The sequence below is a fragment of the Lithohypha guttulata genome (assembly GCF_036872675.1).
Source record: "Lithohypha guttulata strain CCFEE 5908 chromosome Unknown scaffold_2, whole genome shotgun sequence".
NCBI classification, from domain to species: domain Eukaryota; kingdom Fungi; phylum Ascomycota; class Eurotiomycetes; order Chaetothyriales; family Trichomeriaceae; genus Lithohypha; species Lithohypha guttulata.
The window spans coordinates 2991498-3013903 of NW_027042751.1; the positions used below are offsets into that span (position 1 = coordinate 2991498).

Below are 22406 nucleotides of genomic sequence, written 5' to 3' on the forward strand. Positions count from 1 at the left end.
CTACCATACATGCTTCCACCCATTCCAGATTAAGATATGCATTTCATCGATCGTGCAAAAGCCACCCACCTCACTCCGTTTCTCGCCAATATCAGCGCCCTCTTGATCCCACTGACGTATCTTTCTGTAGACCTCAGCCATGCCCTGACCAGCACTGCTGCTGATACCATCCGACTTCCACCTTGCAATCCTGTTCCTCCAAACTCCAGTGATGTATTGCCAAGCACTAACGAACCCCTTGTCGAGTCCAGTATGTGTGAGCTGATAGGCCTTGGTGGTATAACCAGTTCTCACTGCTGGATTCAAGAAGATACCTCTGTGTGCCAGGCCACTTGCAATAAGATCGGCATGGATCAGACAGCACTCACTCGCTTCGAGGTGGTGCAAAGCAAGCGAGTCCGGCAAGCCTCTGAACCGCAATCCAGTCGCAGTGGTACCTGCAGGTGAAACTGCATTCGATTCAGTATGGTCATAATATGGCGCAGCGTCCACGAGCAGGACTCCATTCCAGCAACTCATTACTTGTGCTGGTGTACCCTGCAACATTAAACTCCTCGTGTTTGCTGACCTGAAATAGGGAAAGGTTGCCATGACTGGTCCTCTCCCTTCGCTGTCCCTCAGAGCAAAGGTATCGTAGAAGGCTGGCGGATAATGGAAGTCAATCCCACAAGCAACGTCATAGTGTCCACCATTCGTAGCAAGTAAGGTCAGGATATCGCTCGGCTCGAAGTAGACATCGTTCAGGTACAGGATTTTATCAAAAGTCTTATGATCCCTGTTGTGCATATCAAGCATGGGCTTCAATCCTTGATTCCGCACATTTGCCAGATATGGTATTCGTCGCAGCTCTTTCTGTCCAGGCTGATCAGAATCTCCTGTCTGAATCCAACCTGTCCTCTCATGGCCATGCTGGTCAACGGGTCCAACCTCGATAGCATCCGCATGCGTCGTAGGATCGACGACAACCGTTCGCTCGACACCCAACTTGCCTAACTGTTCATCGAGCCACTGTATAGCACTAGCACTATCATCAAGACTCCCTGACTCAATGATCGACACGTAGATATTCTCTGCTCCTAGCACACCAACCAACTTCAAGAATTGGTTGAGCCAGAAATCTACCAGCACTTCTTCCGAGGTCCAGAATTGCGCGACGATGTAGATCTTTTGGTTCTGTATTTCGTGCGGCAGGTCTTCGACATGGTAGACTGTCTGCGTAAGGAGGTTGGTACTGAAGGTGCGATGGGCATTGAGAAGTCGTAGGATATCAAGGAGGAGCAGGAAGATGAATACGTAGGGTAATGGCCGACTGGCTCGTTGCCATGATTTAGACCGACGGTAGGACGTGTAGAACATCAAACCACATTGCTGGAGAGCGTCCTTGTCGAATGAACGCTGATGATTGTGGAAGGGAGGTGTTTATTCACTTGCACCTCCAACTTTCAAGGGGGCGCGATGGGGTTTCCCCGGGTTATCGCGGGTCATTGCAGGTTATTGCAGTAACCTCCAGAGGCCTCCGACAGGGCTTACTGGCGCAAGAAGTCTTGGCAGGTGGCTCTGCATCCTCAATACTAAAGTTGAAAGGTAGAAAAGTAGTACCAAAACCCGATTGACAGCGAAGAATTACAAGAAATTATAGAATACGTCTGCGTCAAACTCAATCATGGACTTGGTCGTGCCTCAAACTATCTGGTCAACACCTCGATCGAGCTCCTGTCTCAGGTTCGCAATTTGCACTTTAATTTCTCTCCATAGAAGATACTTATCCAAATCATCCTCGTTTCCTGTTGCTCTGTAGTCGTACACCGCAGCAGCCGACTTTCGTTCGCTAGTCAAAGCATCTTCCTGCTCAATAAGCACAAGTTCTTCCTCGTCCATGTCCGAGCTAAACGTGTTCACATTTCTGTCCTCGGGTCCACCACTCCTATCAGGATTGCTAGCGAGCTTCAACAATGTGCTGACGAAAGCTTCTTGGATGTATGCGAAGCTGAAGCCGTCAGTCTTTCTCGCGATAGGTCGCAGAAGTAGGTCTGGAAACTCGACATCCTTGTTGTCCTCTAGCTTCTTCTGCCAGTAACGGCAGTACTTGATTCTTTGCTCCAGATCCGGATCAGGGAATAGATACTTCCTGTCGAATCGTGATGGTCGTTTGGCGATACCAGGGTCAAGCTTCTCCAAATGATTGGTGCTCCCAATCATGAGGATACCTTCATTTTCTGATAATCCGTCCACAGCGTTGAGGAAGAACGAGCGAGTCTGGTCTGTGATCATCGAGTCAAGGTCTTCGAAGACGAGATAGCAAGGCGCTTCTCGTCGAGCTTTCGTGAAGATTGCGTTGATACTGTACTGAGACCCAGCGAAGCTCACCAGGCTCTTGACGTATAGTGTCGGGACTGGAATTTCCCGGTCGTATAGCGTCTTCATGGTTGCCTTGATACTAACTGTCTTGCCGTTTCCAGGAGGGCCGTAGAAGATCATGCCTCGCTTCCAAGCCACGTGTAGCTGTCTGTAAGTGTCTCGCGAGTTGTAGAATCGCTGCACATTCTCAAGCAGATCTTCCTTCAGGTCTGCGGGCAGAATGATGTCCTCCCAATTTGACTTCTGTATTGAATTCCACAACCCGGCATCCTTCTGCCAGAATCCCTGGTCGAATACCCAGATCTCGCCGTGAAGAGTGTTTGCCCAGGCACCAGCTGTTTTGAGAAGTGACAATGCCGCTGACGGATCTGAAGTCACAATATACTGTCTTTTAACCGTGTAAGGCGCTGTCCCGTCACGACCATCAGAGATGTAAATTAAGAACTCCATCCCTCCCCATCGTACCAAGAACTTGCCGAAAACCACATCAATGCCTAAAATACCGTTCCCGCCGTCAAGACGCCGTACTGGTGGAATGTACTCAATATGGTTGATAGACGTTGCGAATGCGTGCTTCTGTTCCTTGGTAAGGTCTTCGAAGGCGGATTCCTGGATATTGATACCTGAATCGAGGACTTCTACCGAGCCGTCGCCTGTCGCGAAGACGTAGGTCGGGATATTAGCATTGAATGCATTGCTATCAATGACGTGAACGTCTGGATGAGCGCGCTTGATCGCATTGTACATGTAGACGTCTGTACTGATACGCTCACCGGAGGCATTATGAAAATAGGCTGATGAAGCATCTGCTGGATGATTTCCACTAAGTGAAGAATGGCCGCCTTCTCGCCGTCCATGTTGGGCAGTCGTGCCCTGGAAAGGCGACGCGTAAGGCATTCTAGCTCTCCCTACGACCGCCCTTGCTTTGTAGACGAAGAAACGAGACACACAGGAGGACGCCAGAGATCCGAGCTGAGCAACAATGACTGTTGTTAGACCAGATTCACGGTATAATACGAGGTTGGAAGGTGGACAGCTGCTGTGCGACGATCAAGGAAGGCAGCAGCGATGCGGACTTCGAGCATACGACGTTGTAGGTTTCACTTGAGCCAGGTACTAGTCGATCTGCCGTCTGCCTAGCCAATCGTGGCTGCACATCACTTGGCAAGACATGGCACGCCGTACGGTAGATCTTTTCCGCCTTGTGCTTGGAGTCATAATCTTTCCTGTTAGGCTGGTCCACGATAGGTCACTGAAACCAGCTGACTGTAGTCTATAAAATATGACAAGTCTATTCGCAAGAAATTTTGAGTATCGTGGGAGTTGCCTGCAAGGCTAGGTACTGCCATTCCGCTCCTCTTTCTCCTTCTCCACTTCCTTTGTGACAAGCTCACGGATACCGGCAAGGTCGGTGTTAGCAGGAACCTTTATTACTTTTCTTTCCTTCTTGTCAAGCCCAACGAACTGCTCAGGCAGTACAGTATCGAAGCTGAATCCAGATTCGTGCTCCAAGGCCAGGTCGACAGCATTCGCAAATTTGGCTGGATGTGCAGTGGCTAGAGAAACCACAGCCACATCTTTGTTGTGTTCCGGGCTTGAGATCTCCCGTAACGAGGCAGCAATACCAATTGCACTATGAGGGTCCAGCACATATCCGCTCTTCTCTACGGCCTCACCTCGATAACAAGCACGAATAGTCTCTGTAGTTTGCTTGTCACTGATACGATAAGTGGCAAAGATTTCCCGAGCATTATCGAGTAGCTCTGGCTCAACAGTGAATTTACCTGTGGTCTTCAGATCTTGGAACCAAGCGGCGATTTTCCCACCAGCAACACGCACTGACGATTCTCGCTTAACATGAGGATTGATAGCAAACTCGTTCTCGAGCGCCAAGTGCCATAGCAGACGCTCAAAATTTGACGATACCAAAATATCCATTGCTGGGGAAAGGGTTTCTTTAACACCTTCCGCATGGGCTTGCGATCCATCAGCTGGTATACCATTATGAGGGTTTTTGGTTGGATGATAATTTGACTTCTTGCTGTATGTGCCCGTTTCCCAGAATCTGTGCAAAATGTCGTTTTCGTTCGTGGCTATGACCAGCTTGTTGACTGGCAGGCCCATTCGTGAGGCATAATATCCAGCTAGGATGTCTCCGAAATTACCAGTAGGCACAACGAATTTGACTGGTTTCAGATCAGGGTCGGTCTTCAATAGTGAGAAATAAGAATAGAAGTAGTATGTGATCTGTGCTAGAATCCGGGCCCAATTTATACTGTTCACGGCAGCTAGGTGGTGTATCTTGTTCATTTCTGCGTCACCGAAAGCTGCTTTGACGAAATCCTGGCAGTCATCAAACGTGCCTTGGACAGCCAAGCAGTGCACGTTGGGGTCAAGTACTGTGGTCATCTGAGCTTCTTGGACCGGAGAGACCTTGCCGTCTGGAAACATGATGAAGACACTGACATCCTTCTTGCCTCTTAATCCGTAGATAGCTGCACTACCGGTGTCGCCAGAGGTTGCTCCAATGACAGTCAGGTGGTGTCGAGACTGAGAAGCTTCACTATTTTTGTTCTTCCTAACAAGAAAGAACTCGAAAAGATTTCCAAGGAATTGAAGTGCGACATCTTTAAAGGCAAACGTAGGACCATGGAAGAGTTCAAGCAGGTGTAAGTTTTTCGACTTGTCGAGTGTGACTGTGGGGACAATGTCCTGATGCCGGAATGTTGAGTACGATCTATGCACAATATCTTTTAGTTCAGCGTTTGAGATCTCACTTTCGTCAACGTAGAGCCTGATCACTTCGTATGCAAGATCTGGAAATGGCAGGTCTTTCCAGTCGAGGAGATTGTTTCTGACATTCGGAATGCTGTCAGGGTGAAAAAGCCCCCCATCAGAAGCTAATCCCTTGAGCACAACATTCTCGAAGCTGAAGAACTCCTGCTGGCCGGGATCGTGGTATCTCGTGCTTGAGTATCTGGATTTTTCCGACATCTTGTTGTGACACAGCACACGCAAGAAAGGATGACTTTAGTGAACCACTCGGAATGGACTTCAGGTTCTATCTCCCAACTCCGAACAATAATCTGGCAAAGACTGCAAGTCGAAATCGACTCACAAAGTTTATGCTGCCTTGAGGCCTGGAATCAGTCAATTCTGCTGCTCAAGCTGTCGCTTATCCTGCTGTTTGAAGACTAGCTCTTTAAATGGAGCCACTAAGGCTGCTGCCAAGAAATCGTGGCCGTAGAAGAATATGTTCTGCTTCAGCGCGGTCCTGAGATTCTCTTCTCTTTTCTTTCTTTCATGCGAACGTAAGTCTACCAATGTGCCCGGTACCTTTTCAACTCAACTAACGATGATGCCAGTTACTTCATAGAATCATTTCTATAGTAAACGTTCTCTTCTGAGCTCTTTACACGAGCCACAGAATCCTCAACCTGGCTGATGATCGAATGTCCTCGGTGCCCTAGAGTGAAAAGTTTTATCTTCGTCACTACAGCAGAAAAGAGATGGTCTTCCAACTGTCGCTTGATGCTGCGAGAAGATGGTGATGATCTTTGACCCGTGTTGAGGTCTGGCTTCGGTCGCTCAGTACGGGAGGTATCGATGGACCGACTCTGACAGGTCTTCTTTTTCACAATTAAACAGTCCTGGTGACTGGTGGTTGGGAAGGGTATGGGAAGAGGCGTTGATACGAGAATATGTTTTGACGGGCAGGCACGGTCGTCGTCGCTATACTTCCACCAAGAAACTTGCCCACTGACTGGGGCTCGCATGACGCGATGCACACCAGAAAGCGATGGGTACTGTTTGAGGATGGCGTAGAAGCTTCAGGCATGGGTCTATCTCTATTTCGTTCATTGTATAGCAAATGGAAAAAACCTGAAAGGCGATCTGCATAGATGTGGACAGCATCCTATTGCATCGATTCAGCTGACGTAGATAAAAATGATTGGCTTGCAACACTGCCAGCAATCAGGCACGACCAGGAATGTGGCCACTTCCAGAATTATCACCACAAAGGCGCAAGGATTACTTGGCCATGTCGCGCCTTCCATTGACAGGGCAGCAGTATGTACTAGAAGCGTTGATCAACGACATCTAAGGTGCAGCGATATAGGTTGTCATTTGTAATTCTTCTCGACTACTACTATCGCTCGGTGGTTCGAGTGGAGAGAATTGATGGCGCGTAAGAAGGATGATCACCTTGACGACTCCTGGATTGTGAACGACGCTACCGACGATGGTGATATCAGCTGGGCAGGAGAAGACACACCTTCTGAAGATGAGAACGTCCAAACTGGGCACCAACAACCACTAAAGCAGACTCACTCAAAGCCTTATGTTAGGCGATCCCAAGAACTGAGCTTCATAATGCCGTCTATTGAAGATGTAACAGATCGACCACGACAGCGAGTTTCACGAAAGCAGGAACAACGTTCTACTCCTGTCCGCGATACCAAGTCTCGAACTCTCAGTGCGAGAAGCACACCCTCACGAATCCGCAGTGCTCCTCAAGATGACCCAACCCCCCCGGAATTCACTAGCCGAGCCCTGGCGATCGTCGGCAGCTTCTTCCTAGCTATCTTTGATATCTTGAGTGATGCCCTAAGACTATTGAAGAAGCCGATCAGTTGGATTTTGGCTGGCTATGCAGTCCTGGTCTTTTTCCAATTCGCTCAGAACCTACTTACGAGCTCTGTTTATAGTGCTCTTTCACCGATATGTCGGATTCCTGGTACGGGGTTTCTCGACTTGCCAATGTGTCGTCCGTACGGAGCGAATCTACCGAAACTTGCAGCGGGTACCGCGGTCCCTGAACCTGAATTTGATACTCTCATGCAAGTACAGGGTCAATTCGAGTCGATTATGGAGGATACCGCTTCGGGAGTATCTCTACCAATGGACATGAAAAGAAGCGAAACTTCAATACGAGACTTGAGACAAGTCATCCGTTTCTCAGAGATACCAAGTAAGCACGAGCTGCTACTGGAACTTGATGGCTTTATCGAGACTGCTCGCATAGCAAGTTACGATCTACAGAGATTCAATTCCCATGTTGGACGTGGCGTCGATATTGTCCTCTCAACAGCTAGATGGACCCAGCGTGTGCTCGACGATATGGACCATGAGCAGGAGCAGAAGGATCAACGAGGTATACTGCCATCCTTTATTAGCGATACATTGCTCGCGCCCTTCAAGCCTATCAAACTTACCCATTCCCGACTCCTCGATCAGTATATCCAGCACACCCATATCGTTTCGGGAGAGATTGAGAAACTTCTTGAGGAAGCACAAACGCTCTATGATGTATTACAGAACCTCGAAAACCGGCTGGAAACGATCCACTCAATCTCAATACGCGACAATATTCAGGTACAAGGGACCAAGGACGAGATATTAGCGGACATCTGGAGTTATGTTGGAGGCAACCAGAAGAAGAAGAAGAAAGTGGACAGGCAGATCGCGCTGCTTGCAGGAGTGTCGGAGTATCGACGATCCGCATTTAAACATGTGGCTGACACGATCGTGAAGTTACAGAGCATGGGTGCCGAGCTGGAAGAGCTTAGGAGTCGCGTCGGAAGTGCTGCTGCGCTCAAAGACGCAGGTGTCGAGCATATCCCACTGGCAGTTCATGTCGACAATATCAAGCTTGGTGTTGAGAGGTTAGAGATTGGACGACAGCGAGCTAAGGAATTGGAACATGAGCGAACCAGGAGGATTTTGGACAGAGCTGAGGCTGACTATTCGCAGAAAGAGCTCAAGTACACTGATTGAGTATCGCTCTGACGAAGATGGTATGAGAAGTGGCCCGGATTTTGGCTGTTACACGATACTGGCTCTGTATGACCCAGTGTGGTGCTCGAATCCACCAAGATATCATTACCAACTTGAGAATTGCATTTTCACCATCGCTCAAAAATTCTGTTGATTTGAAGCGCTTTCGCAAGCCAGAGCCTGCCTTTCAACCATTTGGGATAGCAATAGTGCTCTTAACAACTTCTGTGAGTAATCCATCTCATATCCAGCAGAGCAACCAGGACTGTTCTTCCCGACTCCCTGTTCGTACGTATTCATGCCATGTCGTATCGTCATTTACTCATCACACACCGTCTCACCTCTCCTCATCCCCATAAAAAATCTCCTTATGCCGATGCGTAGCCTCCACGACCGCCTCATACAACTTTAAATCCGGTGTCTGTCCCTTACTGTTCTTCGGCCACTCCGTCGCAGCCATAACTCTCATTCCTAGACCCTGACCGCCCTCCAGATTAATCACCTTCCCCACGACTTCGTACATCGACTGCGGCGAGAGATGTGAATCTCGATTCAGGATCAGCGTGACTGTGTCGCCGTCTCCGGATGTAAGGGTGGCGGAGGAGCCGTGGATTGATGTTATCGTGCCGAGGAGACGGACTGTGTTTACGGGGGCGTGGGCTTGAGGACCGAATTGTTCGAGGTGTTTGGGTAGGATGCGTGGCGTTGAGAGGGACATTGTGGTGGTGATGGTTTTGGTTGTTGGAAGAGGTGAACTTTATGGTGCTGGATGGTATTTGGGCTACGCGCAAGATTGGTTGACTGTGAATGTGGTAGGTTTTGGTAATCTGCGACGCTGTGTGGAATACTTGTCGGAGTGTACACCACTACACAGGTTGACGCGTCGCTAAATGGAAGGCGATTTTTGGTGTCATGTTCGCGTTTTTAAGAGCATCCCCTACCACCCAGTGTCATCTAAAACGTAAGTCAATACGATTACTATTGTGAACGACTTCAAGTTGGTTTTGTATTTTATCGGTCTTGTTATCTCCAACAAGCTTACTACGACAACACAAGAACGTCAAGACTAATCTAGTATGTTTATGGCATAAATCAAATGACGGGCAGTCGTAAATGCCATCCGTAAGCAAAATGCACTCAGTCCCACATTTCGAAATACCTTGGAAACAGAAAAAGATCTCTAACGCAAGCATGATGATGGTCGCATCCCAATCCTTATATGATGGTCTTGCTCACTGCCAAGCACCATTATCGTTCTCGAGCCATGGCTCCGTCCAGGACCACATTTGACCTAAATCCTTGATGGAAGTTCCAGACAGAAAGTCCATGGTGTCGAAGAACGATTGTGCTTGATCAGAGTTTAGTATGTCCGCATTCATTGAGTTGTCCATGGATCAGCATAGGTGCATCAATCGATAAAGAGCAATATTGAATAACTCTTTGCCAGATACTATACGCGTCTGATAGTACGAGCGCGTAGTCGTTCTGTCGTAATAGACGACGCGAAGACTGGATCGCTTAATCCTCGGTATCTGCGTTTGCTACACTGTGTGAAGAAGATGGTCTATCTCAAATATGTAATAATATCCAAGGCTAATAGTATTATATCAAAGAAAGTATTTAAGAGTCGCAAGTTCAAGGATATAGTAAAGAAATACTACGTGTGCTATACGACATTACATAGTGGACTGCCCAGAGATCTATCTTCCGAGGTGCATCTGATCTGTTCGAGTTCCACTTTGGCGCTGGCGATACGTAGTCAGGCAAGATCAGTCCGATACGGCCATCCAGTTGCAGTCGATAACTATCCCTGCTACAGTCATCTCGTCAGCTCGATTGCTAACCAGTCTTTAGATGACTCCAAAGAACTTGAAGGGAAAGGTTGTTGACCGAGATTCCTCTCCAACCAGCCAGTCTCGTTCGTCATCGACAGCAAGCAAACGGAAGCACGCTACCTCACATTCTGTGGAGCCTTCCACGCCTACGAAGAGATCGAAAGCTCTCATCGTCGATAGTACTTCTAGTCAAGGAAGTGCCCAGTCATCGTCTGATGGTGCTAGCTTTAGATCAGCAGAGGAGGAGATCAAGGTAGGAAAGCTGGACGGCAAGGAAAGACCTAAATCTCGAAGTTTCGCCGACATGTATACCTTTACCTCACGCAGTCAGCCTAACGGCGTCATCGACCTCACACAGACAAAGTCCGCGGTCTCCAAACCGCTCAACGGAACTCGACCTTTGGGGCAGATAGGCCAAGGTGGACCCAAGCGCCTGGTCGTCAAGAATCTGAGAACTACACCTAAGGTTGACCCGCAAGAATACTTTGAGAGAAAATGGAAAGAGCAGGTCAACGCTTTGGACTCGCTCTTTCGAGGTAGTGATGTTAAGATCATGCTGGAAGAGCTATACAAGGCCACTGAACACATCTGCAGGCAAGGCCGCGCTGCTGAGCTATTCGCCAGGCTGAAAGAGAAATGCATAGCTCATCTGAACGACAAGGTCAGACCAGAGCTGGCTATGACTTGCTTGAAGCAACCCGGCACTTCAGCTCTGCAGGCATTTGTCGCTGCTTGGACTCTTTGGCAGTCCCAAGTTCAGACCATCAGGCACATATACTTCTATCTGAATCAAACCTATCTCATCAGACACCAAGAATATGGAGACATCAACAACGTCGCCATGCATATATTCCGGTCGGCCCTACTGCAAGATGAGGACATACGGTCTGTCATTCTGGCAGCAGCTGTGGAACTCGTGCAGCATCACAGAAAAGGCGACACTTCAAGGATTGAGCTTCTAAAGGCTAGCGTCGATGCCTTTCACGATCTTGAGGTGTACAGCAGTGACTTTGAGCCAATGCTGCTCAGGGTTTCTCGAAAGTGGTTCGAAGAATGGCGCAGAGAAGAGGCTGAAAAGGATGACTTGCCACATTATGTCCGGTCCTGCAGTGCTCTGATCGAGGCTGAAATGCATCGCTGTGACATACTGTCGCTAGACAGATCTACCAGATCTCAGCTTTGCGACATGTTTGATAACATCATGATCGAAGGCAATGGCGAGAGACTGACAAACGAGGATGGTATACTAGATATGTTGGAGCAAGATCAAGACACAGAGCTGAGGCAACTGTGGAACTTACTGTCAAGAATATCTCGACATGAGTATCTCAGTCCCTCCTTTGCCAAATTCACAGAATCTGAAGGCTCATCAATCGTTTTTGATGAGAAGGATGAACCAGATATGGTTGTCCGTTTATTGACATTGAAGAAGAGGCTTGATCGGCTACATCAAGACTGCTTCCAGAAGGATGAGCACATGGGCAACACTTTGCACAAATCGTTCGAAGCGTTCATGAACAAATCGAAGAAGTCTCAAGCGAACTGGGACACAGACAATGTCAAACCTGGTGAGATGATCGCGAAGCATATTGATCTGCTTCTGAAAGGTGGAGCTAAAGCAATACCGAAGCTGGCACAGGTATCAGAGGCTGCGGAAGGAGAGAACGAACAGGACTTTGATGACAACGAAGCAGAAGAGGAATCGATCGAAAAGCATTTATCTGACGCACTCGACCTCTTCCGCTTCGTTCACGGTAAAGCAGTGTTTGAAGCTTTCTACAAAAAGGATCTTGCTCGTCGTCTCTTGATGGGACGGACTCAATCTTTCGATGCGGAACGATCTATGCTTGCACGGCTACGCAACGAGTGTGGCGCCAATTTTACCCACAATTTAGAGAGCATGTTCAAGGACATGGACCTGGCACGAGAAGAGATGAAAGCCTATAACCAGGTCATTAACGACAAGGGCCTCAAACCTCCAGTTGAGATCGCGGTCAACGTCCTCAGTGTGGCCGCATGGCCGACATATCCTGACATCTCAGTCAACCTTCCTACGGGCATTCTAAAGGCTCAGCACGACTTTGAGAAACACTTCAAAGACAAACATGTTGGGCGTAAACTCACTTGGAAACCTTCGCTTGCTCACTGTCAGCTGAAGGCGCGCTTCGGAAAGACTGTCAAGGAGCTGGTTGTCTCCGGTTTCCAGGCAATTGTGCTTCTTCTCTTCAATGACGTCCCTGCTGGCCAGTCTCTAGGTTTCGATGCTATCAGATCAGCAACAAACCTTCCAGATGCCGAAGTCAAGCGTACACTACAGTCTCTTGCATGTGGTCGTTACAAGGTGCTTTCCAAGCAACCTCGCGGCCGTGAAGTCAATGACACCGATACTTTTGCCTTCAACGACAAGTTCACAGATTCACGTTTCAGGGTCAAGATCAATCAAATTCAGCTCAAGGAGACAAAAGAAGAGAATAAGGAGACACATCAACGTGTGGCGGCAGACAGACACTACGAGACACAAGCAGCGATCGTACGAATCATGAAGTCGAGGAAGAAGATTGGACATAACGAACTTATTGTCGAAGTGATCAAGGCAACGAGGAACCGTGGAGTACTTGATCAGTCAGACATCAAGAAGAATATCGAGAAGCTGATTGAGAAAGACTACATGGAAAGAGAAGACGATATTAAGGGATATAGTTATCTAGCCTAATAGGCTTCAATCAGTCGCTTCTTGTCAGAAATGCACTGCAAGCTCGGGTTGTTCAGTATGTGAAGCTTCTGATGGCCTATACTTGATAGGGTATACATGTTTTAGAGGATCCTAGCAAGAAAGATAGACTTCGATTATGATCGAGCCAGGGTATTTTGCAACTCTAGCTATAATGTACCTCTGACCAAGAATCCGTAGCTCTACTTATACCTCTTGACCTGCTCGAATTTCATTCTGGCTTCTGCTGTGGGCCGCTTGCCTGGTCGAGCCGAAAGTTGTGAATGCCTTGATGCCTAGTTGAACCATGTTGACCGGCGTTAAGCTTGCCGATCCAGACGATGCTTCGAGAAAAAGTACGCGTGCCAGATGCCATTTCCATTTCGTGCTTTACATTGACATAAATCAACTCACATCTCCATCTCTTATCCTATCAGCCATTCACTGCTCATCCACGAGTCCTCTCCGACTTTCTACTCGACACAGAAGCTAAAATGGTACGACCTTTCGACTTTCAGCGAGCAGCATAGGAGTTGGCGCATTGTGTTCCGTGCATGCAGCATCACTAACATCAAATGCTATAGGCGACCTCACTCAAGTCCATCCGATCCCTTGTTCCACTCCTCGATAGAGTCCTTGTCCAGAGGATAAAAGCTGAGACCAAGACTGCTGGTGGTATTTTCTTGCCAGAAAGCAGTTTGGAGAAACTCAATGAAGCCAAGGTATTAGCTGTTGGACCCGGTGGTCTTGACAAGGAGGGAAAGAGATTGCCAATGGGTGTGTCAGAGGGCGATAGAGTACTGATTCCTCAGGTATGAACGGACCCTACATGGTTGGCAAGGACATGTTGTGCTAACGTTCGGCGCAGTTTGGAGGCAGCCCAGTCAAGGTTGGCGACGAGGAGTATTCCCTGTTCAGGGACTCTGAGTAAGTACACAGCCTTCTGCCGTGAAGTCGTCGCTAATGGGCTACAGACTACTGGCCAAGATCAAGGAATAGGTGCAAGCGCTATTTCAGCTTCGCTATCACTATGTATCGTCCTTCATCTACCTCGATTCGAGATGTACCACAACTCTGTACCATAGTTCAAATTCCTTTTTCGATAACTTCGTCGTTTACCATGTACAGAGACAGCACGTAAGAGATGGTTATATTGCATAAAAGCGAGCGAGGGTCTGGTTGCATTACAAGAGCAAAGAACAGTATAAGACTTCCTGGTGTAGCTGTGGACGAGTTCAATACATCCTATCTCCTCTCACCGGTGTTCTCGACAATGAACAGCTTCGAGCATGTCACATCTCCTTGATTCGAGCGCAGACCTGGACCTGTGTTCGGGCTCGACAAGCACGAGGTTCTGAGCACTACTTTTACATGGTACAAATACCGAAAGTGGAACGGACGTTTCAAGGGTAACATCGCAGTACCAGACCAGGTTCCTTTTGGTATGTATTGAAAACAAGGAGCGCTGGTCCTTCGGCAAACGCACCTAAATTGGTTGTTTCAGGACCATATCTGCCATTTTCGACCAATCAAAATAGCCGCCCCTTTGTGCTTGGGATAACTGAAACGAACTTTTGTGCTACTAATGACCATCGTGTACCAGGTATATGCGGAACGGTCTTTTTTTCCTTGTGCATCACACCTGGGTGTTGTCTATTGCGTTGGGGGCCCGTCTGCACCTCGATATACTGCGTTTGACACGAAATGGAGCCAGATGGCGCCTACGTTACGCAAAGCCGAAGAATTTGACAAGGACCAGGACTGCTCTTCTTTGTCGTTTGGCGTGAGTATTCTGTTCTTTGTTGAGATATATTGATCATCCTCCCTCCTTTACCTCGTACAGATGCGGTCATCTTCCAGTTTCTTTCTTTACGACGTTCCCTTAACTTCATTGTCGATAGAGGTCTGCGACCTCATCATTTCATTCATTCAAACTATCCACTAGACTAGATAACCCTCACTCCTTTGCAACTTGTTTGTTTACGTTGACCGTATACGATCTCTGTCGAAGTCATTACCCATAGCGTGTGACTGAGTTGTCTTCACTGGGAAAAACATTAGACGATCGAATCTCGACGACCCACAGAAATGAAGTCCCTTTTGTCGATGGGCGCGCTGACGCTGTTAGCCGCACTACCTCTCGTTTCAGCACATACTCGATTCACGACTCTTTTCATCAATGACCAGTCACAGGGCGATTTCAAATGTATTCGCATGGACCCGAACTTAAGCAGCACCACATCCTTCGTAGGCTTTGCCCAAGATCCTAACTCATCCGAAGGTTCTTTATCGTCTCCAGAAATGGCTTGCGGTGTTGCTGGTGGAAACGCAGTCGAAGGAGCTTGTCCTCTCAATGCTGGTGATAAGATTACTATGTTGCATCGCATGTGGGCAGATGGTGCTCAACCAGGAAGTCTTGACCCCAGTCACAAAGGGAGTACAGCCGTGTACATGAAGAAGACGGGTGGTGCTGAAAGTTCTGATCCGTGGGCACAGCAGGCGGCTGGTGACGGATGGTTCAAGATTGCTTGGAATGGTTATGACGAGGCGAGCGGTAAATGGGGAACTGAAACGATGATTGCCAATGGTGGCATGATGTCGGCTCAGATTCCAAGTGATCTTGCGAGTGGTTACTATCTGGTCAGGACCGAGGCCCTGGCATTGCAGAACGTGGTCAATGAGCATATCAACCCACAATTCTATGTCGGCTGCGCCCAGGTTTTGGTTCAAGGATCTGGTTCATCTGAGCCAGCCAATACTGTGGCCATTCCAGGTCATGTTGACAGCTCGATGCCTGCCATGAGCTACAACATTTACAAGTCTACACCACCCACGATACCATTTCAAGAGTTCGGTCCCGAAGTCTATACTCCAGGCTCGGCCTCTGGCTCGGCTCCCAAGCCCTCTTCAAGCTCAGTGCCCAGGGTCTCCGCTAGCTCCCCACCAAAGTCCTCTGCCAGCTCGCCTCCTAAAACCATTGCCAGTCCGCCTCCCCAGTCTATTGCAAGTCCACCCCCTCAGTTCTCGAGCAATCCACCTCCTCAGTTGCCTGCCAGCTCGCCCTTCAAGTCCATCGCCAGTCCACCGCCTCAATCTGTCAGCTCACGTCCGCAGTCCATTGCCAGCGCTCCTCCCAAAGCCTCTTCTAGCCCCAACGCGGGACCGGACACAACCACCGCGACCCCCTACCAGGCAGCAGTCGGAGCCTGTCCATCCGATGCAATCCTCCAGGTCGCCGACCAATGTTTCACCGAGATTCCACCATGGTCAGATGACACAGCAGGTCCTCTTCCGAAGTGTTGGGCTGCGAGTCAAGCTTGCTGGGACGAAGTAGATATTTGCTGGAAAATTGGTCGTCCTGCTCCCGACAGCGCTGAGAAGACCGAAGGATGCAATCTATGGAGTGACAAATGTGCGGGCATTGTTCAGTGGTGTGAAGCTGGAAACTTGAGTGGGCCACCTAATGCTGGAAAGCCACTCAGATCGCAGAGGCCAGCACAGCGAGTGAGAAATAGGAGGAGAGATGATGCTGTTGCGAGAGAGCTAACCGCGAAAATGCTTATGTAGGCCTTGTTAGTGTCTGCTTGTGCCCGGTGACATTCTGACAACTTCAAGAAGGAAGTAAGGACATATGTACATTCGAATTGACAAAAAAGCTATCGACAGTGCTCATTGTGCCATGGTCTTTTGATAATGGAATAAGGACGATGCCCGAGATTTCGCTGGAAGGCTGTTTGTTTCCAGGTGCTTCAACCTCTTATGTGACCAGCACCAGGACTTCCTGTTTGCCGGTAGTGCCTTCTTCAGCTCATGGTAAGAACCTGTGCTTGCGAAGGAGAGTACGTTTCAAGCTATATATGTATCACTTTCACTTGCAGATCGAGCTACAACCTTCGCTAAGAGATACTCATTTGCCTAACAATGGTAATTGCTGAATCTTCAATTTGCTTGACATCAAACCTCAATGCCAGCAATCAATTGAGGATGTTGTCCACCATCTCAGCACTGACTGAACGACCTTGTCACTTCGCCTGAAGCTCCCACCAATCAAGTCAACACTTTTTCACTCGTTCGATATCACTGGGATGCAAACATGAGCACCGACCTGCATCACTACCCACCAGATTATCCGGCCCGCACTAATACTTTCTTCTGGCACTCTGGCTCGACGTTTTACCCTCAGGCAGAAGAGACAATTTTGAGGATGTCGTCCCCTAAGCAAGACGAGCAGCCCTCAGTGATCATGCCAACACCAGTACAGGACCAACCTTTCGTGATCGACGACGATGAGAATGATGGAGACGACTATGTTCCGAGCGATAGAGATGACGAAGGACCTGCAATAGACGAACCATCTAATCTCTTGCACGACATCACTCAGAAACCTGCTCCAAAGCGAAAGCGCACCGCAAAGGACAAGGATAGCACATCTGGGAAGCCACAGAAAAAGCAAAGAGCAAAGAAAATACCAACACTACTATCCATAGGGGAGCAGAGACTACCCTGGGTGATGACACCTCCAAAACTCCCTCCAGAAACAGCCGCAAGCGCAGCTAGCAGGACGGCGGCTCATTATGAAAGACTGAGGCAAGCTGAGGAATCGGGGAGGGCACTATCACCATCGCCACAGTCTCACCCACCTTTTCATGGATCGCGAGCAGTTCCGGTGGTCAATCCAACCACACAGAAGGCAAAAGACAAAGTGGCTGCGCTGTCTGCAGCGTTGCGGGCACGAGCCGACAACTACACCGTGTTGCTAGAGAAAGGCTCTGCCGTGATCGGTAAAGAATCGCAAGCATGGTTAGAGACTGAGGTCGCCAATGAAGTTGCACAATTAGCACGAGTCTTTGAGCCCACGATCAACGCTCTTGTGCAAGTGAGTGGTAAGGTGCCAGCAGATACTGGTTCTGGGCCCAGCATCCAGATAGTTGCGGACGATATCGGCAGGCTTTTCGCCAATCTGGAAGACTGGGAAGCAATAGAGGGACGAAAGCTGCTGCTGAAGGCGAAGTTGATGGCGCAGAGTTTGCAGGGAATGATTGAAGACAAAGTGAAACCGGTATAAGCTGGAACAGAGGTGCTGGTGGTGAGCTATGCTGTGCACAGAGGACTCATGTCGAGGTAACGGCTGAATCATCAAAGGTCGTTCCTCTTATGAGCTCAACGACTTTGTTTTGGAATTCTGGAAACGTATCTGGACTTTTCTGATATTGCGTTGGGTCAAGCGTACAATTTCATAGTGTTGGGAGATATCATCTAAAATTCGATTCATGTGTAGTTGGAAAGTGTTCACCAAAAGTCAACAATCCCTTCTTGTTGTCAAGACTCTCGAGGTTCTTTTCTTCCATTCTGCAGCGTCTGCAGTAAGTCGACTGTCTCCCTGTTGCGAGTGTACAACCGACGGAGGAGAATGTTGAAGATCATTATTACGTGCACTATTGGCAGAAGTCAAACCACCACCTGCACTGTTCGTAACCGTAACGTAAACACCATATCTCTCAGGCTACAAGGCCTAGAAGCTCCTCGGGTGTAGAAGATCAAAAGTAGCTTGAATACCTACAGCAGCCCGGCTAATACACAGATAATACAGGCCATTACGTGACGTTTCTAAAATAACGCTAAGCTCAGACGTCACAGTGTCAGTCTGAATGCTATTCGCGAATAAAAAAGCACTCTTGCAGCGCTCTTCTGTACTAGTCGTACCGCGACCAAATCGCACGTCAGCTCTTTAGCCGTCGCCAGTCAAAAGTCTTGCAGTCATACATACTTCTCAAGCGCAACACAGACAACCACGTTAAACTACACCTATCCCAGTATCTATCCTCACCATGTCCACCGAAATGGAACTCGACACAAAACCCCCAGCCGAAGAAGAAAATAATCCACCCTCACCCGTTAATCCCAAACCCTCCACCACCAGCACCACTAACGCCAACAACAACGCAGAAGCCAAAACCGGCGAAGACGCCGTCGCCGTCCGCAGCATCGAAGGCTGGATCGTGATCGCGACAAACATCCACGAAGAAGCTTCCGAGGAGGACATTACGGATCTCTTTGCCGAGTATGGAGATATTAAGAATTTGCATTTGAATCTTGATCGGAGGACTGGTTATGTAAAGGTACGTGTGTGGAACAGGGTTCATGTCGTGAAAGGTTGGTCGGGGTTTAATTGTTATGATATAGGGCTACGTTCTGATCGAATATCCTACACAAGCAGAGGCTTCGGCTGCGATCAAGGCGCTGAATGGTACGAAATTACTTGAGCAGACGATTTCGGTTGATTATGCTTTTGTGAGACCGCCTGCGAAGGATAAGTCGAGAGGGGGACGACAGGGTAATAATAGGAATCGTGGACGGAGTCGCAGTCGCAGTAAGAGTCGCGATCGAAGTCGGAGTCTGAGCAGGAGTAGGAGTAAGAATAGGGTGAAGAGTCGAAGTCCTGATGCTCGGATGGATTGAGTGCATTTGGGTTGCTGTGATGAGAAGAGGAAAGTATTGAGAAAAGGTCTGTCCTTGACTCGGGGACGAGAAAGAGAGCAGAGCTATGTCCAACATGAGGTTCAGCGGAGCGCATAGGTCGCATCTGCAATGTCAGGCAGACACGAATGAATTGTGCCGACGGCCACGAAGCCACGAGAGTCGGCCATTGAGAAACGACACATCTTGGTAAGTCTACTTCGTCGATATTTGTGACGCTAACTAACTTTTTGAAGGCTCTTCCATATTGTCGAACCACGTCCCGCTACCATCGAACTCCTGAAAGTATCTAACGTTGCTACACTGGTTGTTGTGCTTCACTGTGCCAGGAAAGCCACTACAGGACTATTACAAATACGGCTATATCAAAAGGTAAGTGATACCTATGAGCATTTCAATCTCCTCCGAAAAGCTTGTGATTTATTGTACATAATTCGCCGTTGAACTCCACCACGCGAGTGATGCAAATTGACCAGCTCGCCTAAGCCTTTCTGGTTCGGCAATGACCAGCGATGATATGCTGACATTTCGAAGACGATCATGGCTCACGATGTGACGTGAGAGCACTATCTGCGTAATATCTCTGCATACTGAGCTTTTCGTGTTCTTGCCACTGCCTACGCGGATTTGGGAATGTCTCTCTTTAGCGGCTTGTGAATGCTCTCATGTTGATGACGATACAATGTAAAAAGTAGGTCTGTCACGGGGCAGAGGAGCGTGTTACCCGTGGACTTAAGGTGTAAAGTACGTTGGGTCTGCATGGGCCCTGTCTCTGCTATTAGAAGAAGTGGAAGCGTATCAGAAATTGAGAGTGACTCTTAGTCTGGTTGAATGCGTAGTTTTGGATTTGGACAAGAAACAACCTGATAGTGGCTCTGTCTTCCTATCTCATCCATCACCAGTATCGCTACTATCACCACGTTCCGGACAGAAGGGTTCCTTTTGGTAGCAATGTATGCAGAAGGTGGTGCTTCTGCGCTGTTTCATGCACTTTTCGCTTTTGCACCAAGGATCACGCTTGGGACAGCCACAGGGACTTTGCACGTGGCGATTTTTGAGCCTACACCAATTGCAAATGAAGTATTCGTCTGTGATAGGATGTAGAGCATAGTCTGCGGCAATTTCTGGTGTTTCGTCGAGGAGCTGCCAGAGGAAGGCGAATGAGTCTTTGAAGTGATCGCCTGCGGTAAGCCGTTCGTGGAGAGTCATCAGAACGATGTTACGGAGACCTCTGTCGCTAAACGGCGTTGTGCTATAGACTGAACGCACGATCTCCATGAACACGTCGGGCGCTGCGAAGAACGCTTGGCCAAAATCGGCTGCTTCAGCTGTCAAGCCGTTGTGATTTGTCCAGGGGAAGTTCCGCAATGCGAACAGAAACATTCTTCGGGCCTTGGCCGTGAGCGTAGGCATGTCAAACCGGTCACCCAATTCATACATCTTGACTGCAAGTCTGGCTGCGACAAAGTTGTTGGAGTTTGCCTCCGCAAAGTCATCCTTCCAAGTCGCGTTCTTGCTCAGAAAGTCGAGGCTGTGTATGAGATGAGGCTGGTGGTAGCAAAGCAGAATTGCTCGGCCTAGAAGGCAAGCCTCGATGTCGTCGAATTTGACTTTGCTTTCCTTGACCTCCACATTCTGTCCGGAAAGCAGCGCTCGAAAATAGCCTGAGTGGCAATACAGGAATGACTTATGCACTTTGAATACACCGTCTTTGGCTTCTATGGTAAAATCCGAGAACGAACCCTCGCGTAGAAGCCTGTGAGAAATCAGTATCTTGCACAAACACAAAATCCACCCACTATCGATTCTGGGAAGCACGAGAAGCGAGTACCTCAGTGACCATATCTCTTCAGATCCCATGATGGCCGATAAATCTTTTGAGTCCCAAGGTTGTCCGCAAGGTTCTGAAAAGTATCCCTGAGGTGCTACAAGCAGATCTCAAGTTGCAATTGTTAGCAGCTCGATCAAGAAGCGGCAGCACCTGGTGTACGCAGTGATATGTTGCATTGTAGGAACACATTTTCCCCACTCTGGTTACGTATTGATGGCGTCCGCAAACAGAACTGACAAACAGGAGCCGAGAGCGATCCATTGTTCAGATCTGTACAATGCACCATTACCTCTTCAACTTTTCGAGTAAGTCTTGTGTTGATTTGCAATCCACGCAAGGTTCAACCGGAGAGCGAGGTGGTCTGAACAGCTGCAGATAGATTCTCGAGCTCTTCACCGCTGTAATCAAGTTTCAGAAGATCCCGCACAATCTCTTGCTCCTTGGAGATCTTCATCATTTGATCTGTCGAAAGCTTCTCTCCGGTTGCCTTCTTGGTCTTGAGTTCGTGCACAGCTCTGAGCTTTTTCAAGTTGTTGCGAATCTTCTTCTGTCGTTCTTGATCCTGGTCGATTGCTGGTAACTGAATATCGACTGTAGCAGAAGTAGTATCTAAGTCAGCAGTTTGATTCTTGGTATCAGAGGTCGGGGCAGCGGTCTGCAGGCCGCCGACATCTTGTCCAGAGTCGTCATCTTTCTTCTTTCTAGCAGCTTCGCGGCGCTTTGCATTCCTGTTCTTTGTCTCGTCCACTCGTGGTATTTTCTGGTCGTCATCATCAACACCAGGTATACGGTTTGCATTCTGTCGCCTGTGCTCCGTGGTGCGGCTCTTGTAAGTTTCTACATCCTCTGGTGGTTTGTAGCCTGGTCGCACTTTGATCTCCTTCCTGGTTGTTCCATCTGGACGCCTGGACGAGGGGATAAATGCCTGCCCATCGACAGATGTTTGTATGCCGGATGACGCTGGTTTGGACATATTTTAGTCTCAATCGCCGAAAAACTACTGCGATTAGTGGACAGTATGTTTAGAAGGACATTCAACGCCGCAAGGCATCGTTGTTTGCACAATCTTATGTGCCATACTGGATTCTTAGTGACAATCGACTTACGGTGGTTATCAAGAACGATGATGGTTCGCCTAACTTTCCTTTAATTTAAAGTCCAGCGAATCAGGGCAGCTGCGATTCTGGCCTGGCAGCTTCGCGGAGCTCGAAAGATATTCTGCCATCCTCGCAACGAGCTGAAAGTCTGACCACTGCAACAAGACTGTCTACACGAGATCCTGCTGTGCATTGTGTCTAACGTTCTGCGGGAGCAAGTCATCATGCCTGCCAGTCCGGTAAGTTCAGCTCCTACTAAAATTGATAAAGCATAGAACTGATGAAATGATATGCAGATCGCAAGCGCCCTTTTCAAGTGA

At 48.5% G+C, this 22406-nt stretch overlaps 11 protein-coding genes across 11 annotated transcripts; 6 read left to right on the forward strand and 5 right to left on the reverse strand.

Moving 5' to 3' along the window:
* Positions 1 to 1356, reverse strand: LTR64_003195 (uncharacterized protein; the record flags this gene model as incomplete). The annotated part of the gene is made up of 1 exon (XM_064897556.1): positions 1 to 1356. The coding sequence occupies one exon, from the start codon at positions 1354 to 1356 to the stop codon at positions 1 to 3; it is 1356 nt and encodes a 451-aa protein (XP_064756506.1).
* A 324-nt stretch (positions 1357 to 1680) lies between these two features.
* LTR64_003196 (uncharacterized protein) lies at positions 1681 to 3255 on the reverse strand (the record flags this gene model as incomplete). The annotated part of the gene is made up of 1 exon (XM_064897557.1): positions 1681 to 3255. The coding sequence occupies one exon, from the start codon at positions 3253 to 3255 to the stop codon at positions 1681 to 1683; it is 1575 nt and encodes a 524-aa protein (XP_064756507.1).
* A 438-nt stretch (positions 3256 to 3693) lies between these two features.
* Positions 3694 to 5352, reverse strand: THR4 (threonine synthase; the record flags this gene model as incomplete). The annotated part of the gene is made up of 1 exon (XM_064897558.1): positions 3694 to 5352. One exon carries the CDS (start codon positions 5350 to 5352, stop codon positions 3694 to 3696), a length of 1659 nt encoding a protein of 552 aa, XP_064756508.1.
* Positions 5353 to 6540: 1188 nt separating this feature from the next.
* Positions 6541 to 8136, forward strand: LTR64_003198 (uncharacterized protein; the record flags this gene model as incomplete). Its single annotated transcript, XM_064897559.1, has 1 exon — positions 6541 to 8136. One exon carries the CDS (start codon positions 6541 to 6543, stop codon positions 8134 to 8136), a length of 1596 nt encoding a protein of 531 aa, XP_064756509.1.
* Positions 8137 to 9990: 1854 nt separating this feature from the next.
* On the forward strand, positions 9991 to 12684 carry LTR64_003199 (uncharacterized protein; the record flags this gene model as incomplete). The annotated part of the gene is made up of 1 exon (XM_064897560.1): positions 9991 to 12684. The coding sequence occupies one exon, from the start codon at positions 9991 to 9993 to the stop codon at positions 12682 to 12684; it is 2694 nt and encodes an 897-aa protein (XP_064756510.1).
* Positions 12685 to 13175: 491 nt separating this feature from the next.
* hsp10 (mitochondrial heat shock protein Hsp10) lies at positions 13176 to 13680 on the forward strand (the record flags this gene model as incomplete). The annotated part of the gene is made up of 4 exons (XM_064897561.1): positions 13176 to 13178; positions 13266 to 13493; positions 13550 to 13608; positions 13656 to 13680. 4 exons carry the CDS (start codon positions 13176 to 13178, stop codon positions 13678 to 13680), a joined length of 315 nt encoding a protein of 104 aa, XP_064756511.1.
* Positions 13681 to 14769: 1089 nt separating this feature from the next.
* Positions 14770 to 16248, forward strand: LTR64_003201 (uncharacterized protein; the record flags this gene model as incomplete). Its single annotated transcript, XM_064897562.1, has 1 exon — positions 14770 to 16248. The coding sequence occupies one exon, from the start codon at positions 14770 to 14772 to the stop codon at positions 16246 to 16248; it is 1479 nt and encodes a 492-aa protein (XP_064756512.1).
* A 526-nt stretch (positions 16249 to 16774) lies between these two features.
* LTR64_003202 (uncharacterized protein) lies at positions 16775 to 17746 on the forward strand (the record flags this gene model as incomplete). Its single annotated transcript, XM_064897563.1, has 1 exon — positions 16775 to 17746. The coding sequence occupies one exon, from the start codon at positions 16775 to 16777 to the stop codon at positions 17744 to 17746; it is 972 nt and encodes a 323-aa protein (XP_064756513.1).
* Positions 17747 to 18509: 763 nt separating this feature from the next.
* LTR64_003203 (uncharacterized protein) lies at positions 18510 to 19140 on the forward strand (the record flags this gene model as incomplete). Its single annotated transcript, XM_064897564.1, has 2 exons — positions 18510 to 18800; positions 18865 to 19140. The coding sequence occupies 2 exons, from the start codon at positions 18510 to 18512 to the stop codon at positions 19138 to 19140; spliced, it is 567 nt and encodes a 188-aa protein (XP_064756514.1).
* A 906-nt stretch (positions 19141 to 20046) lies between these two features.
* Positions 20047 to 21018, reverse strand: LTR64_003204 (uncharacterized protein; the record flags this gene model as incomplete). The annotated part of the gene is made up of 2 exons (XM_064897565.1): positions 20047 to 20914; positions 20990 to 21018. The coding sequence occupies 2 exons, from the start codon at positions 21016 to 21018 to the stop codon at positions 20047 to 20049; spliced, it is 897 nt and encodes a 298-aa protein (XP_064756515.1).
* A 311-nt stretch (positions 21019 to 21329) lies between these two features.
* LTR64_003205 (uncharacterized protein) lies at positions 21330 to 22214 on the reverse strand (the record flags this gene model as incomplete). Its single annotated transcript, XM_064897566.1, has 2 exons — positions 21330 to 21949; positions 22130 to 22214. The coding sequence occupies 2 exons, from the start codon at positions 22212 to 22214 to the stop codon at positions 21330 to 21332; spliced, it is 705 nt and encodes a 234-aa protein (XP_064756516.1).
* Positions 22215 to 22406: the final 192 nt, after the last annotated feature.